The following is a 14,656-nucleotide window of genomic DNA, read 5'->3' as shown; positions in this document are numbered from 1 at the left end:
CTGTTTGAAATAATTTGGATATTTTCCAAAAATTTAAAAGCATATTAACACTCAAACAAACATTCAATTAATTATAAAATCACTCTTATCGAAAATATTCATAATATTTTCTTTAATTAAGTAGTTAAATAGTTCTTTATTAACAAAAATTATTGAAGTTTCAAAAAAACTTATAGAAATTGGATTTTTTTCATGGAAATACTGTACCATAAATGTATTCCCTGTTTCAATAGATTTAATTACAAGAGCTTTATTAACCTGTAATCCTTCATTTTCAAGAAATAATAAAATCTCATAATTTTGATATAAAAGACATTTAATTCCTAAATCTTCTAGATTCCTAATTTTTTCGATTTTGTTTTCATAAAGATAATTAAAGATATCATTTCTATGAAACAAAATTGCTGTTTCATATGCTCCTTCAAATGATGAATGATTCTGCTCACATAAATGAATAATTTCTTCATTTCCACCTGCAACTGCATATTTACCTGTGTTATTTACATTTGCTCCATTCATAAGTAAATATTTAAAACATTTAATAGATGAAAAAAATGCTGCATAATCAATTAATGAAACATTTTCTTGATTAACAAATGAGCATCTTTCATAAAGTGATGGCTCAATTGTTTGATTAAAATCAAAATTATTTTGTGATGATATTTCTTGAAGTTTTTCGATTTCATCATTTCGAATTATTTTCGCAATTTCATTCGGATTATGTCCCTCTTTAATTAATTTCTTATGAAGTTCCCAATCATTCTTTTTTAGTTCATCAATGTTTTCATAAAAATAATTATAAATTTTAAAGCCATGAAATTTATTATATTCTTCTTCTGAAAGATAATGTGCGAAATATGGACTTCTTTTTGTTGCCAAAATTTTAGGATGAATAATATCATGTTCAATCATTTTTTCATAAAGATAATTTGATTCTTGTGAAGAATTCAAAAATATAAAAGCACAAATATTTGTGATATTATCATGTAAAATTTTATAAGTCTCTTTTTCTTTTTTTTCAAGTACTTTTAAATAGTCAAAACATAAATGATAAAAACCTTTTGATACAAAATATGAAAATACAATCGAGCAAATAATAAAATTAAATGAATATAATAATTCTTCATTGAAATATTTTAATGCTGATTCTACTGATTCATTGACATTATTTGCATTTAAGTCATAAATTATTTGTTCAATACATTTTAATGTTTGAAGATTTTCGCTATATTTTGAAGGACCTTTTCCCTGGCTTTGGGTGCTTCCCATTATATACCCAGCAGAAAAACAATATTCGATTTACTAAATCAGAATTGAATACATTACAAATAGTCACTTTTTATATATATTTATTTTTAAATTGCCAATTACAGTACTTATACATATGAAACTCAAAGGATTATGCATGAAATTATTTTTTTTTTCTAAAATTTTGAAATCGTAAAAACATTTTTTATGATAACACAAAATTACGCATATTGGATTTTTTATTACAGCACTATACGCAGTTTTTTATTGTTATGAAGAAAACAAATTAATTAATTAAACATGAAACAAATTTACTAATAAATTATTCACTAAATGAAGCAAACATTTTTTCCACATTATACAACAGTACTCTCGGATTAATTTTTTGTACTTCGGTTGTATACATTTGTGAAAACAATTCAAAGTCTCCATTTGGCAAATCTTCAAGTTTTCCTTGTAGAAGAACCAACGCAACAGCAATTGCGTACTGTCTAAACTTAACCAAATCTTCTGATGCTAAAGCAGCAGTCACGAGAAGCAGTGCATCTTGTTTTGGTCTTCCTTTTACAAACATTTGATAAACGCAATTTCGAGTCGCGAAGCTCAACGATGTTATGTTCCTTTCATTAAGCATCTCTAGTGTTGGTGGTGATATGTTAAGAAGAATAGAACGAATGGCTAATGAATCATTTAACTCAGATGTTTGAATATTGGTTATTTTTCTCCACAAACCTTTTATCCTCCAAAAGACCCAGTTCTCAGCTTCATCACTAGTAAGAAGTTTACCACTGGAATCATAGAAAGCAGTTTTGTCTTGCTTCTTTCGGATGAAAGTAAAGCACAGAATTTCAAGAAAAGTGGCAAATATTTCAGAGAATTTGAGTTCACAAAAACAACTGAAGAAAAGTGTCAGAGAAACGTTAAAGAAAAGACGGTTATACTCTTCGGTGTGCTGTTTTGAGCGAACACCAAGCCAATGCTCAAGATCATGAACAAAAATACGCATGTTGCAGTTGTGCTGCCATTCAGATTTAGTGATAAGTTGCCATTGACTCTTAATTTTGAGATAATCTTCAAAAGGTTGAGTAGTATTAGTAGGAGGAAATATACCAGCTATAATGTCTGGATAAAGATTCATTGAAATGTTAAGAAGAGCAAAATGAAGAGTGGAGTATTTGACATTGATGGTATCCTCTTTTTTCAAAGGAGCTAATTCAGCAAATGGAAGGGAAGCCTCGATGACACCAGTTTCAAGGCCATTTGGCTGTGTTGCTGAATTATTTTTTATGTTAAATAAATTGTTAACTATTCCAGATAAATTGGGAAAAGATTTAGGCCTTGAAATATTAAAAGAGCATTGTTTACCTGGTATTGGAGAAAGTATTCCTTTTTCTGATAAGAGTGAAATAAATTTTAAACATCTTGTATCATCATTAAATGAGAATACTAAACGCGAAGAATCTGTCTGCAGTATGCATTTTTTGTCGTCTTCATTTACAGAAAATGTATTAAAAGCGAAGATTGAGTATTTTGCAAATAAATTTTGATTAACTTTTGTAAAATTTATTATAACATCAGAACCATCGAAAGTCAAAGCGAAATTAACGATGACTGCCTTTTCTTTAGGTGAAAACAATGCAACCTTACATTCCATCCTCTAAGAAACGTTTATTCCTATCACACATCGTTCTAATTCAATTCCCAAATATGTAAAGTGTTCAATTATCTATCGGAAACTTTCTATGAGTTGATCATATATATTTCAATTTTGAAATCACAGCAATCAGTTCGTATTTATTGATTTTTTTCCCTTAGTAGATGTTCTGAATAAGTCCTAAACTCAAGATCAAGTCCTATACGGGAAAATAAAATGAAAAATAAGCTTTCAAAAAATCGATTTAACAAGCAGACTTTTTATACAAAATATAAATATCTTTTTAGCTTCATAATATTTTAATTGTAAAAACTCTTAAAATTTATAGTTGTTATGTTTTTAATAACAATTAAAAGTCACAAAGAATTTTATTTTTCTTGAATCAACTCAACTTTTTATTAAGTTATGGACACATTTAAATGTCTAATTGAATGTGGTTCCATACTTGATGAAGTCCATTAATCTTTGTTGTTCTTGTCTCCTTTGTTCGTTTTGTCTTTCTTCGTATTCACGCTTTTCCTTTGCATCCAAAGCGTTTGCCGACATTCTCATTATTTTATCTCTGTTTGATTCATGGAAAGACACCAATGCCCTAATTACTTTATTAAGTTTACCACTTGGGTCTTGTACATTATTATAATTCACTTCGTCGACATTGACTTTAACTTCATTGACTAAGTCGGCGCTTTGGTAAATTATATCCTTTTCCCAATCTTGTGGTCTGTCCAATATCAATGGCTTCTTATCGATGAAAATGGAGTAAAATCCGAGTGGACATAAACGTGTTGCATAATGATTTTCATCAGCGTTACTTGAGCAGAAGAATCCCCATTTCTCACATTTAGCATCAGCTGTATCTTTAAATTCGACCTTATATAAGTCAGGTCCTGAAACTGCTCTAAAGATAATTGTTGTTCTACCAGATAAGTCATAAGTAAATTCTTTTCCATTAATTGTAACTTTACCTCCTGATGCAATTGGTTTAATGATTTGATCCATAACAACTTTAACTCTTTCTTGATGCTCATTCTCACGTGCTTCATTCCATTCTTTAATCAATTGATCAATTTTAGCATTATTTGCTGCTGCGTTTTCTTTGATTAATTTCTCTAATGCTAATGCACGTTCAGTATATTGTGGTTCGAAACCTTTGATTAAACGAGTGTATGATAATAAGCTATTTAATGTACCACGTTCTGGTTTAAGTGGCGCATATCTTTCAAATGCATCGAACCAAACTTTGAAGATTTGCTTTTGTAACTCTTCAACTTTTTGATGCAGATCATCGAAGTAAGGCTTCATTTTTGGAAACATTGAAAACTTTCTTGTATCTTTTCGAATGTTACTTAATACTTGATCAAGAGCATAAGCGAAATTATAAGCATTAAATCCATTAATTGAAGTTTCATCAACAGTATAACGATAAACAGAATTACTATAACCTGCTTGCCTCAGAATTTGTTGAGTGGATGTAGCCATTTTTCGTATATCTGACTCAAGATGAGGCACTGGTGGTACGTCAAATATATCATATGATCTAATTACATCTTCAACGTTTCTTAAATATTGTGTGAATATACTGATGACAGTTGGAAATACCTTAATAAGTTTTGTGTACTTATCACGATCCATGAAATCGCTCATATATTGATATAGATCTTGAGCATCACTTAATAATTGATTAAGTCTAAGGCCGAATTTTAACTTAAGCTCTTCAATCATAATATCATAAACTCCTGCCTTTGTTAAGATTTCTTTTGTTTCTTCATCTGAAATACGTGGAAGAATTTCTTTTGGTAAGTAATACCTGTTGCTTTCAATGCTTTGTTTCCATTGTACAATATTACTTGGACTAAGTTCAGATTTAAGACGATTATTATATATCGAATCAATGAATATATCAACTTGGTTTGCCATGTTGTTGAAGATTTTGACATATTTCAGCCACTCATTGACTGCCCATTGCCCTTGCTTGCTCAAGCTGTTCATAACTTCTCTTGGCAATGTGAATTCGGTGCATGGCCTCCATGATTCGCCAGCAGCTTGTACTGAAGCGGCTGGAATTTGTTGCTGTGGTTGTTGTGGTGACGATGCTGCAGGAGGAGGTGTTTCTGGCTGTGGAGTTGGAGCTGCTGCAGGTTGTGGAGCAGGTGCTGGTGCTGGAGTAGATGTTGGCATTGGTGCTGGTGTAGGTGCTGGCGTTGGTTCTGGAGAAGGTGAACTTGTTGATGGGATTGAGGACTTTAAGTTTTCAAGTGATTCATTCACTTGTGCTTCGCTTTGATGCGTTATTTCACTGATCCTATCATCAAGATCTTGGAGTTTACTTGAAGCCATTTCATAAGTGTCTTTAGCTTCTTCGTTTTTCAAGAATGAAATGTCATCGACAATATATCTTACTTTTTCCAACAAATCACGTGCCATGCCTATGTTGCCAGTCGAAATATATTGATTAATGCTATTGAATCCGTCATTCATTTCTCTTTCCATTTCGACGTATCTAATTCTATCTCTTATAATTGGTATAACTTCATCTTCACATTTCCTAATTAAGTTATCAAGTTCGTCACTAGCTAATTCATAATTTTTCTCTTTTGCATATCTTAATGCATTTTCGATTCTTGGGAATCCAATATCAGAACGAATATCGACTGATGCATCAATAGCTTTTTTAAGGTCACTAATTGCATCAGCTTCTTCTATACTAAGTTTCTCTCTTCTCTTTCTTTCGTTAACTTCATCAACATAACCACTATGTGAGTCAATGATTTGATTCCATTCATCAACAAGTTCTTTACATCCTGTATCTGGATCATTTGCGAAATCTAAAAATATATCTGGATACTTCTCCCAATAAATCTTTGATCTGCCACCATATTTTTCCATGAATTCTTCGCCATTTCTAAGAATTCCATCAATTAGAAATGACGTATCTGAATTTGATTGAGCATCACGATATTCACGAATAAATTCTTCCATCTTGTTTTGGAAGTATGATATTTTATTTGTCTTCCAGATAATTAAATCATTGTTGAATTGTTCTTCTTTTAATTTCTCAAATTCTTCAATGACGGTTTTGATCGTTGGGGTTTCAAGCACTTTTGGATTCTTTTGACGGATGTTTTCAATTTGTTCTGCAACAACATCACGGAACGAATCACAATCACTATGTTTTGCCTTGACATATAGGCGATACTTATCTAAAGGAGCTGAGATCCAATGAACCATTGTTTGGGCTTCTTGATTAACTTGCATATCTTCAATTGCACCACCTTCAAGTGTTTCATGAAATGACTTGTATTTGGGTAAAAGAGCTTTGATGCGAGGCTTTTCAAGAAGTAAGTCAGAATGAGGATGACTGGTGATTTTCTCCATTGTTGATTTGAGATCTGCCCAAGTATCCATGATTCGAACTTGAGCATTACGTTTTGTCCAGTCTTCAAGTTCTCTAAGTTGCTTATCAAGTGTTGATCCGATGTTACGTGCAAAATCTTCAACTTGATCATACATTACATATTCATCATAATGTTCAAGAAATTGTTCGCAGATTTCATGAGCTTCAATGGTTTCTTTGTAATTGTCAGCAGAAGTAAGCTTGACAAAATTTGGATTCCATTTTTCAACAGCATTTTCACACCTCCCTTTATAGTCGCGAAGAAAACTGTTTGGTATGGACCTTTCCTTGACGTTTTTCATTTTTTCCCCTAATCTTTCACTTTTAACAAAAGAAATCACTGATGTATATGACTTGAATGGTGCGATTAAATCCATAAGATCTTTAACTTCTTCATAAAAACGAAGTGTTTCTTCTCCTAATTTCCATTCTGCAGCTTCAAAATTTGGTTTATTACTATCACGATATTTATCCATTTGTTCTCTAAGAACCCTGATATGATCGTTTGCAGGACCCACACTTCCTCCATTGAAACAATTTCGAAATGCTTTTGCTCTAAATTGAATTTCGAAGAGAGACATAAAAAAGTGAAATGATTTGAGTGAATAACTTTTTGATAAATTTTACCGGCAAATTGTCATTTATTTTCTGGGGGATCACATGTGATTCACATTTAAGAAAAAAATTTTCCCGATCAAACCGCAATTAAAGATCGGATAATTGTATCAATTTTTGAATATATAAAATTTTTTCACAATTTTGAAACAATTTCCACTGTCTGAAAACCGCGAAGTTTCGGAACCAGACAGTCATTTCTTGAAAACATCCTTCAATAATTTATCGAATTACATCTTGTAAGAGAGGCGCAATTTATTTGAGGAAAGTACAAGAAAAATATTGAAAATTATCATTATTATTAATCTTTATTCAAACATTAAGATTCGCACTACAGAGAAAAGAACGAGATACAATACCTAAAAGTACCTTGGCTATTTGAAACAATTTGTTTTTCTTCACAATTTCAATAATTAAATCACATTTTTATCAAAAAAAGTTCTAATAAACACATCTAAACTGAGCACAAGTTGACAAATGCTTCTTTTTGTTTACATTTATTTCTTTAATCAAATCATAGCCTCGTTCAACACCTCGTTGAGTCCTCTTTCCAACATCTTTATCAGCACCTCGAACTCTTCTTTCTGTCCATGCAGCAACAGCACACACAATGTCAAAACTTCGGGCGATTCGTACGATGCCGTCAGAGTTAACAACATGTCTGTTTCCAGCCTTTTCGCGACCATTTCTGTGTCACTAAAGTGGAACCATTTGATTCTGCACGATGTCAGTTGCTTTTGCAAGAAGAGCATTAACTCTTCCAAAGGTAATTGGATGCCAATTAACATTTGTTCAATGTCAGTCGACATCTTAGGAAGAGCAGTTGTGTCCCAATCGGGTCTTTGGACAAATGACTGTGGTGTATGGACACTACCAATCGATTCGACAAGAACTTTCTTCTTGGCGAATGGATCGTAAATGTTTCCAATGGCCGCAAATTGCCTCGGCGGCATCATTAATGCTTGTTCTATTTCGGATGGACCAACTATCATTGTTCCATCTGATTCATCATACCATGGTAATGAATCAAGAAGAGTGTTGTGGTTATACATTTGATAGAACATTTTCGCACTGGTGTACTCATTTGAGGTTAATTCTTCGATGATCTCATCATCGGAATTATAACCAATGGATCGTAATAAATGCATAAATGGTAAGTCGTTTGGCGTAAGTTCAATTGGTGTGGATACTGTCGGATTTGGTAATGGTGTTGGTACTTGATATCCTTTGGGTAGACCCATTAGAAATGCTGGATGTGACTTGATTTGTGAAATGGTAATACGAGATTTAACATCTACACATAGCATACGGGAAATTAAATCTTGAACTTCGGGTTGAAAGGGTGGCATCTTATATTGACCACTTTTGATTTTGTTCATGAGACTTCGAATTGATTCATCATCAAATGGCAAACGACCCTGTGTGTTAGTTAATAATATAAATGCGAATTTCCTATTATTGAATAAAAAATTGGAACCAAGTAAGAAGAACGTTAAAACTGTGGATGTTTCTGCACTTTATCTCAAAAGTGTTGATTTTTGAAAGTAGACGATTACTTTCTACTGAATTAAGCACTTTTGTATTGACAAATTTTTGTCTTTGAAATCAAGAGAACAATCTCTTCCAAGTTTGCGTCAAACATCTCAGCTTAACAGCAAAAATTCTTGACCTAATCCCATATTATAATTCAATGGAAGGAAATCCGCATAAAAAACATACTGATAAGAGAGCATATAAAATTACGCCACAACTCCATATGTCAGCACATCGACCATCATATGGAAGTCCGTATATTACTTCTGGGGCTGCATAATGTGGTGATCCACAAGAAGTTTCTGCAATATTTGATCTCATCCATCTTGCAAAACCAAAGTCTGCAATTTTTATATGCATGTTTTCGTCAAGAAGGATATTCTCTGGCTTAAGGTCTCTATGACAAATTCCATGTGAATGAAGAAAATCAAGTCCATATATTATTTCTCGGAAAAACATCATAGCTTCTTCTTGTGGAAGAAATTTTTGCTGGATAAGATAATCAAACAGTTCACTGTTAGAAGCATATTCTATAACGATATAAAGATGATGAGGTGACTCAAATACTTCATATAATTTTAAGAGATGTGGATGTTCTAATAATCGCATAAGTGCTATTTCTCTGTGTATTTTACGTTCAAGATCGGGTTTTACTGCAAACATTGATTTTTTGATAATTTTGATGGCATATTGTGCGTTTGTATCTTTATGAACTGCGAGCTTTACCTTTCCTGTTGTTCCGGAACCTAGAGTACGTCCAAGTCTATATTCACCGATCTCTTGAATGCGTTCGTTCATTTTTTTGTGTAAATTTCTCCTTAACTTTTATATAAAAGTGCCATTTTACTCTGGTCAATTCAATTTTTATTCAGACTGCTTTCTTAAAAAGTGCAATGTGTGGAAGCAAGAGTAAAATATTTTTTGGAAGTCATAAAAATAATTCTTTTTGATTTCTGTTGTTCTTTTTTAATCAATTATATATATGCATTCTAGGTAGGCACATTTTTATTTTGTCATTGGATATGGATTTTTATTTCAGTAATTTTATTTTGTGATATATGGTGCATCTGAATATTTAAAAGTAAAATTTTAAGTTGTTTTCATTTATAATAATTTGTATACAACCTATAATTTGATGTATCATCATTTTTGTGAATACTTTTTAAAATTATTTTTGAGAGAATGAAAATATAATGGTTTTTTCATCAAAAACATTTTCACTAAGTAGATTTTGTATAAACTTTTCTTATAATTTAATAAATTAGATTATGCATATTATTTATGTGATAAAATATATCATTTTTATTATTGATGATCAATAACTTATCTATTATTTTTATATTATTTGCACTGATGAATCATATTCTGTCTCTGCAGAAATTCTTAGGTAATGAACTAATTATTTCAAATATTCCAATTATCAAATTTGGAGATGTATTACGGAATCATAGTATACATAAACTTATTATTTCTGAAGGAGTTGATACAATTGGTGATTTCGCATTTGAATTATGGGCTTCATTGGTTAATGTTACAATTATGAATTCAACAATATTTATTAATGATGGAGCATTTTATGGATGTAAAAATTTGGAAGTCATTGAATTCGGTCCAAATATAAAAACAATTGGAGATAATTCATTTTCAAAGTGTATTTGCTTAAAATCAATACATTTGCCAAAAGCACTTAGTGATATTGGTATAACAGCTTTTCGTTCATGTTTATCATTAAAAGATGTTTATCTTAATGAAAATCTAAAAATAATTGAAAAAGGTGCATTTTCATATTGCATATTAATTGAAAAGATAATAATTCCAAATAAAGTTTATCATATTGGAAGTTCAGTATTCTCTAATTGCATAAATTTATATATGATTATTATTGGAGAAAATGTTAAGTCGATTAAGGGGTTTGTTTTTTCCGAATGCATAAATTTATTGGAACTTAAAATTCCAAATTCAATTCTATCAATAGGATATTTAGCATTTGAAAATTGCAAAAAAATGAAAAAGATATTTATTGGAGATTCAGTTGAGAAAATTATTTCTAATTCATTTGTTGGGTGTAAGTCATTGGAATGTATAGAAGTTAACCCCAATAATTCATATTATTCTAATAATAATGATGATGGAATTTTATATGATAAAGCAATTCATAAAATAATTCGTTTTCCAGAAGGAAAAAATATTGATGAATTTACATTTCCATCAAACATTGGGTTTATATTTAGTGGTGCGTTTCTTGAATGCGTTAATCTTAAAAGAGTGAATTTAAACCAAGGTTTAATTGAAATTTGTTATAATGCTTTTAAAGGATGCACTAACTTAACGGAAATTAATATTCCAAACTTAGTTAAAAAAATTGAACATGGAGCATTTTCTTATTGTATAAACCTAAAAATGGTGTCTATTGGAAGAAGAGTAAGTGAAATTGAATCAAAAGCATTTGCTGGCTGTAAATCACTTAAATGTATATATTATTTTGGAAAGAAAGAACCAATTATTAGCATCGATTCCTTTATCAATATCAATGCATCAAAGGTTATAGTAACAAAGTCGTATAAAAGTACAAGATTTGGTAGAATGGAAATTTTGAAGGAAAATACATTTGAGGAATGCCCATCAATATTTAATCATCGATTTGAAACACCAAACGGAAAAAAGAGCAAAGTAAGAGAAGTCCTGAGAAAATTCTTTAAGAACTTTAAGAAACCTATTTAAAAAATATTTCCTTTTTCCTTTTCTTTTTAATTTAATTTGTATAACACTGTTTTACACATTCAATTTATAGAATGCATTTAAATTGGTTTCAAACATTTAGAATGCATTATTTTTAAAGTATATTACATACTTAATGATATTATACTTTATTCTTTAATAAAAGGTAATTATGATTTTTAATTTATTATATGATAAAACATATGAAGTAACAAATGAATGTGATAAAGAAATTGTATTTGTATTAATTCTGCAAAGCTAACCCCGATCTCAACAATAAAAACTGGCTTGAAATCTTTAAGTTTGTTGTTGTAAGCAAAGCCGGATGGAAATCTTCCCCGCCGCAACCCTTCCTTAAAAAGCTCATCGAAAACTCATCAAAAGCAATACCACTTGCCGCTATCGTTGAAACGTTTCAACGAAGAATCCGTTAATTTCCATTGTAAACTTTTTGGGATGTTTACACAACTGGTGAAATAGAATGTATTGAAGAAATTGATATCGAGTTCAAGCCAATGAAATGTGACAGATGTAAAAATGATATCACTGGTCCACCTTATGTTGGATTCATGTGTGGTCATATGTTTCATACTAGAGAAGGTTATGTGGGTAGTGATAGTAAGAATGAAATGTTTTGCTCGATTTGCGGTGAATGTAATTATCCAAATTTGGAACAAGAATTCGTAACGGATGAACAAATTGATTTGTCTAAGCTGGATTTAATAGATGAGGCAGTGAAAATGATCGAATGATCGATAATGGCCTTTTATAAATGCTGAGTTTTTGGATTGGGTTGATAAAAATATTTTTTAATGTGAATGGGATAAAAATATATTGAAAACATAGAATGTAATTCTGTTTAAAATTAAAATACAATCAAAAAAATCCTTATATTTGATATTTTCGAAACTTAACAAAGTCTGTCCGCATTCACACATCACATCACATCTAAACGGTTATGAATAAATTCGGAGCTAAAATTTTAGATGCAAAAGCAAATACCTCCAGATCCTCCTTACCAATATCAAATCCCTCAAGGCCAGCAACCTGGATTTTTGCAAAACAGACAAATGATGTACAATCAAACATATCCAATTAATCAAGGATATCCACTTCAATTTCCACAGCAAATGATTCCTCCACAACATCCTATGCAAATGAAGTATGTGCAAAACCAAAGAACAAGAACTGCTAAAATTCCAAAATCCCAACAAAACCAAATTTTACAAATGTATTCACAACAAACAACAGGGAAAAAGAGGGGATATAATCATACTATGCCAAAAACTCCAACTGTTTCACCTAATATTCCACAACCTCCGCCTCAACCAAATATTATTGATTTTCCACAAAATCCACCAGTAAATCATGAAGCTCAAGCTATTCAATTGTTGAGCACTCTAAATGATGAAACTGCGGATTTTTTGTTTCAAATTATTGGCTGTACTGCTCCAACACGAATTGAAAAAGAAAAATATTTTATCACCACGATTCTTCCTAGCACTCCATCTCCCCAAATTCAAAAGCTTTTTTACCTGTTCACTCATTCCAAGCCCAGTGAAATTAAAAAACTGAGAGAACCATATGTTCCCATATTATTTAATAGCTTAAAAGTGGTTGCTGGAAGCATTTCATACCACTTAGTTCCATTTAGTGTTGGTGGTATTGATTATCATCCTCCTTTCTACAACCCAAATCTGATGTGCATTGGAAGTTTCATTTGTCCATATATAAACAAACAGACCCCAGTCAATTCCATAATTTTAAACGGAAAGGAAATCTTTACTACTAATTTCGGATCAAATGAAAAATACTTCGTTCTTATAACAGATTTAAGCAAAAATACAAATATTCGAATTAGCTTTCAACCTTCAATTAATGCAATCAACTATTTGACATGGTTTGTGATTCAACTAGTAGAAAAGAAACAGATATCATTGATAATCCGCGAAATTACACCAAAGTCCAAGCAAGGAACAAAATTTAATGAACATACTTTGTTTGCTAAAACTGAAAAATGCAAAAATTGCTTGTTCTTGGTCAAGGATATCATATTGGATTTCTTCAATAGTGGTTCCTGTACATGCCCAACGTGCGGAGCCGAAATCAATTTAAATCATTTGAAATTTGTCCAAAGACAGAATATGCAGAATATCCAACCAAAACCTCCAGAAGAGGATCCGATGCTTTCCAGTGCGCAACAATACTTGGGCAGTGTCATTGGGCCACTTTTCGATATATCAGATTCAAATCAAACCAATCAATGGTTTGATACCGTTTTCAAATCAGATGGAATTCAAGCGGAAGAATATCACGAAATGGAATATCTGAATGCGGGTGAATACATTAGACAATTGTATGAAATAGAGTAAAGAACTTGTTTTATATATATTATATTTTCCATGAATTTAAAACATTTATTGAGCAGAAAAAGATGAAAACATATGAAACAATTATTTAATTTTATTGATATCAAAAAAATTTAATAACATTTTCATATAAACAACTTTTGAACATTCTCAAGTTCAATGTTTTTGAACTAAAATCAATATTTGTATTTGATTTCATATAAATTATCGAATTCGTACATATGCGTGAAATCATGAAAATATTGCTTTGGACATAAGGATTTGACTAAGTAAATGTGAAAATTAGAAATTAGAAAATTTGATAGAGTAAATTTGTTACTACGTGTGAATGGATTTGACTTTGAAAATGTATTTGATCGAGCAAATTTGTTACTACATGTAAATAGATTTGACTTGCTAAATGGAAGACAGCCTTCGATTTTTATTCCTTTAGAAACATTTAATTTTCCAAATTTTGTGCATTGCTATGTTACAGTTGTCATAACTACTGCAGCACCAGTAAATGCAGTTGCCTCAACATTCGGCAAATTTTCCCATTAAAACAAACACATTTAAGAGAATTACAACCACTAAACGCACTCATTTCAATGAACGTAACATTTTCTCCGATGATAATAGATTCCAAGTTATAACTGCGAGAAAAAGCATTTATTTAATAGATGTGATTGAATTATGACTAACAAATAGAATATGTTTTAACAATTTAGAATATGTTTAAATAATTTGAAATATGTTTTAATAATTTAGAATATGTTTAAATAATTTGAAATATGTTTTAATAATTTGTAATATGTTTTAATAATTTAGAATATGTTTTAATAATTTGAAACAGCACTTCATATAGCAGTGAAGAATAATAATATAGAAATAGTAAAATTACTTTTAGATAAAGGAATTGATGTTAATGCAAAAACTATTCATTTGAATAATTTTATATATGTTTTAATAATTTGATGCAACAATTCAAATTACACAACAAAAAGGTTACAAAGAAATTGTAAATTTACTTAGAGAAAAAAGTTCAAAAGAAAATTCTAATTGTCTTCTTCAATAAACATTAAATCTTCATTTTCAATAAGAAATGGAAATGAAGCATATATTGCTGTTAGAATTACCAAAATAAAG

At 30.6% G+C, this 14,656-nt stretch overlaps 3 protein-coding genes across 3 annotated transcripts; 1 reads left to right on the top strand and 2 right to left on the bottom strand.

Annotated features, from left to right (window-relative positions):
• Positions 1-1,570: 1,570 nt before the first annotated feature.
• GO595_008819 (uncharacterized protein) lies at positions 1,571-6,877 on the bottom strand (the record flags this gene model as incomplete). The annotated part of the gene is made up of 2 exons (XM_067922436.1): positions 1,571-2,553; positions 3,415-6,877. 2 exons carry the CDS (start codon positions 6,875-6,877, stop codon positions 1,571-1,573), a joined length of 4,446 nt encoding a protein of 1,481 aa, XP_067771058.1.
• A 543-nt stretch (positions 6,878-7,420) lies between these two features.
• GO595_008818 (CAMK family protein kinase) lies at positions 7,421-9,242 on the bottom strand (the record flags this gene model as incomplete). The annotated part of the gene is made up of 2 exons (XM_067922435.1): positions 7,421-8,329; positions 8,631-9,242. The coding sequence occupies 2 exons, from the start codon at positions 9,240-9,242 to the stop codon at positions 7,421-7,423; spliced, it is 1,521 nt and encodes a 506-aa protein (XP_067771057.1).
• Positions 9,243-12,148: 2,906 nt separating this feature from the next.
• GO595_008817 (uncharacterized protein) lies at positions 12,149-13,534 on the top strand (the record flags this gene model as incomplete). Its single annotated transcript, XM_067922433.1, has 1 exon — positions 12,149-13,534. The coding sequence occupies one exon, from the start codon at positions 12,149-12,151 to the stop codon at positions 13,532-13,534; it is 1,386 nt and encodes a 461-aa protein (XP_067771056.1).
• Positions 13,535-14,656: the final 1,122 nt, after the last annotated feature.

Source organism: Histomonas meleagridis (assembly GCF_020186115.1).
Source record: "Histomonas meleagridis strain 2922-C6/04-10x chromosome Unknown contig_72, whole genome shotgun sequence".
Lineage (NCBI taxonomy): Eukaryota > Parabasalia > Tritrichomonadida > Dientamoebidae > Histomonas > Histomonas meleagridis.
The sequence above is the reverse complement of the archived record's forward strand: the minus strand, read 5'-3'. Positions and strand labels throughout refer to the sequence as shown.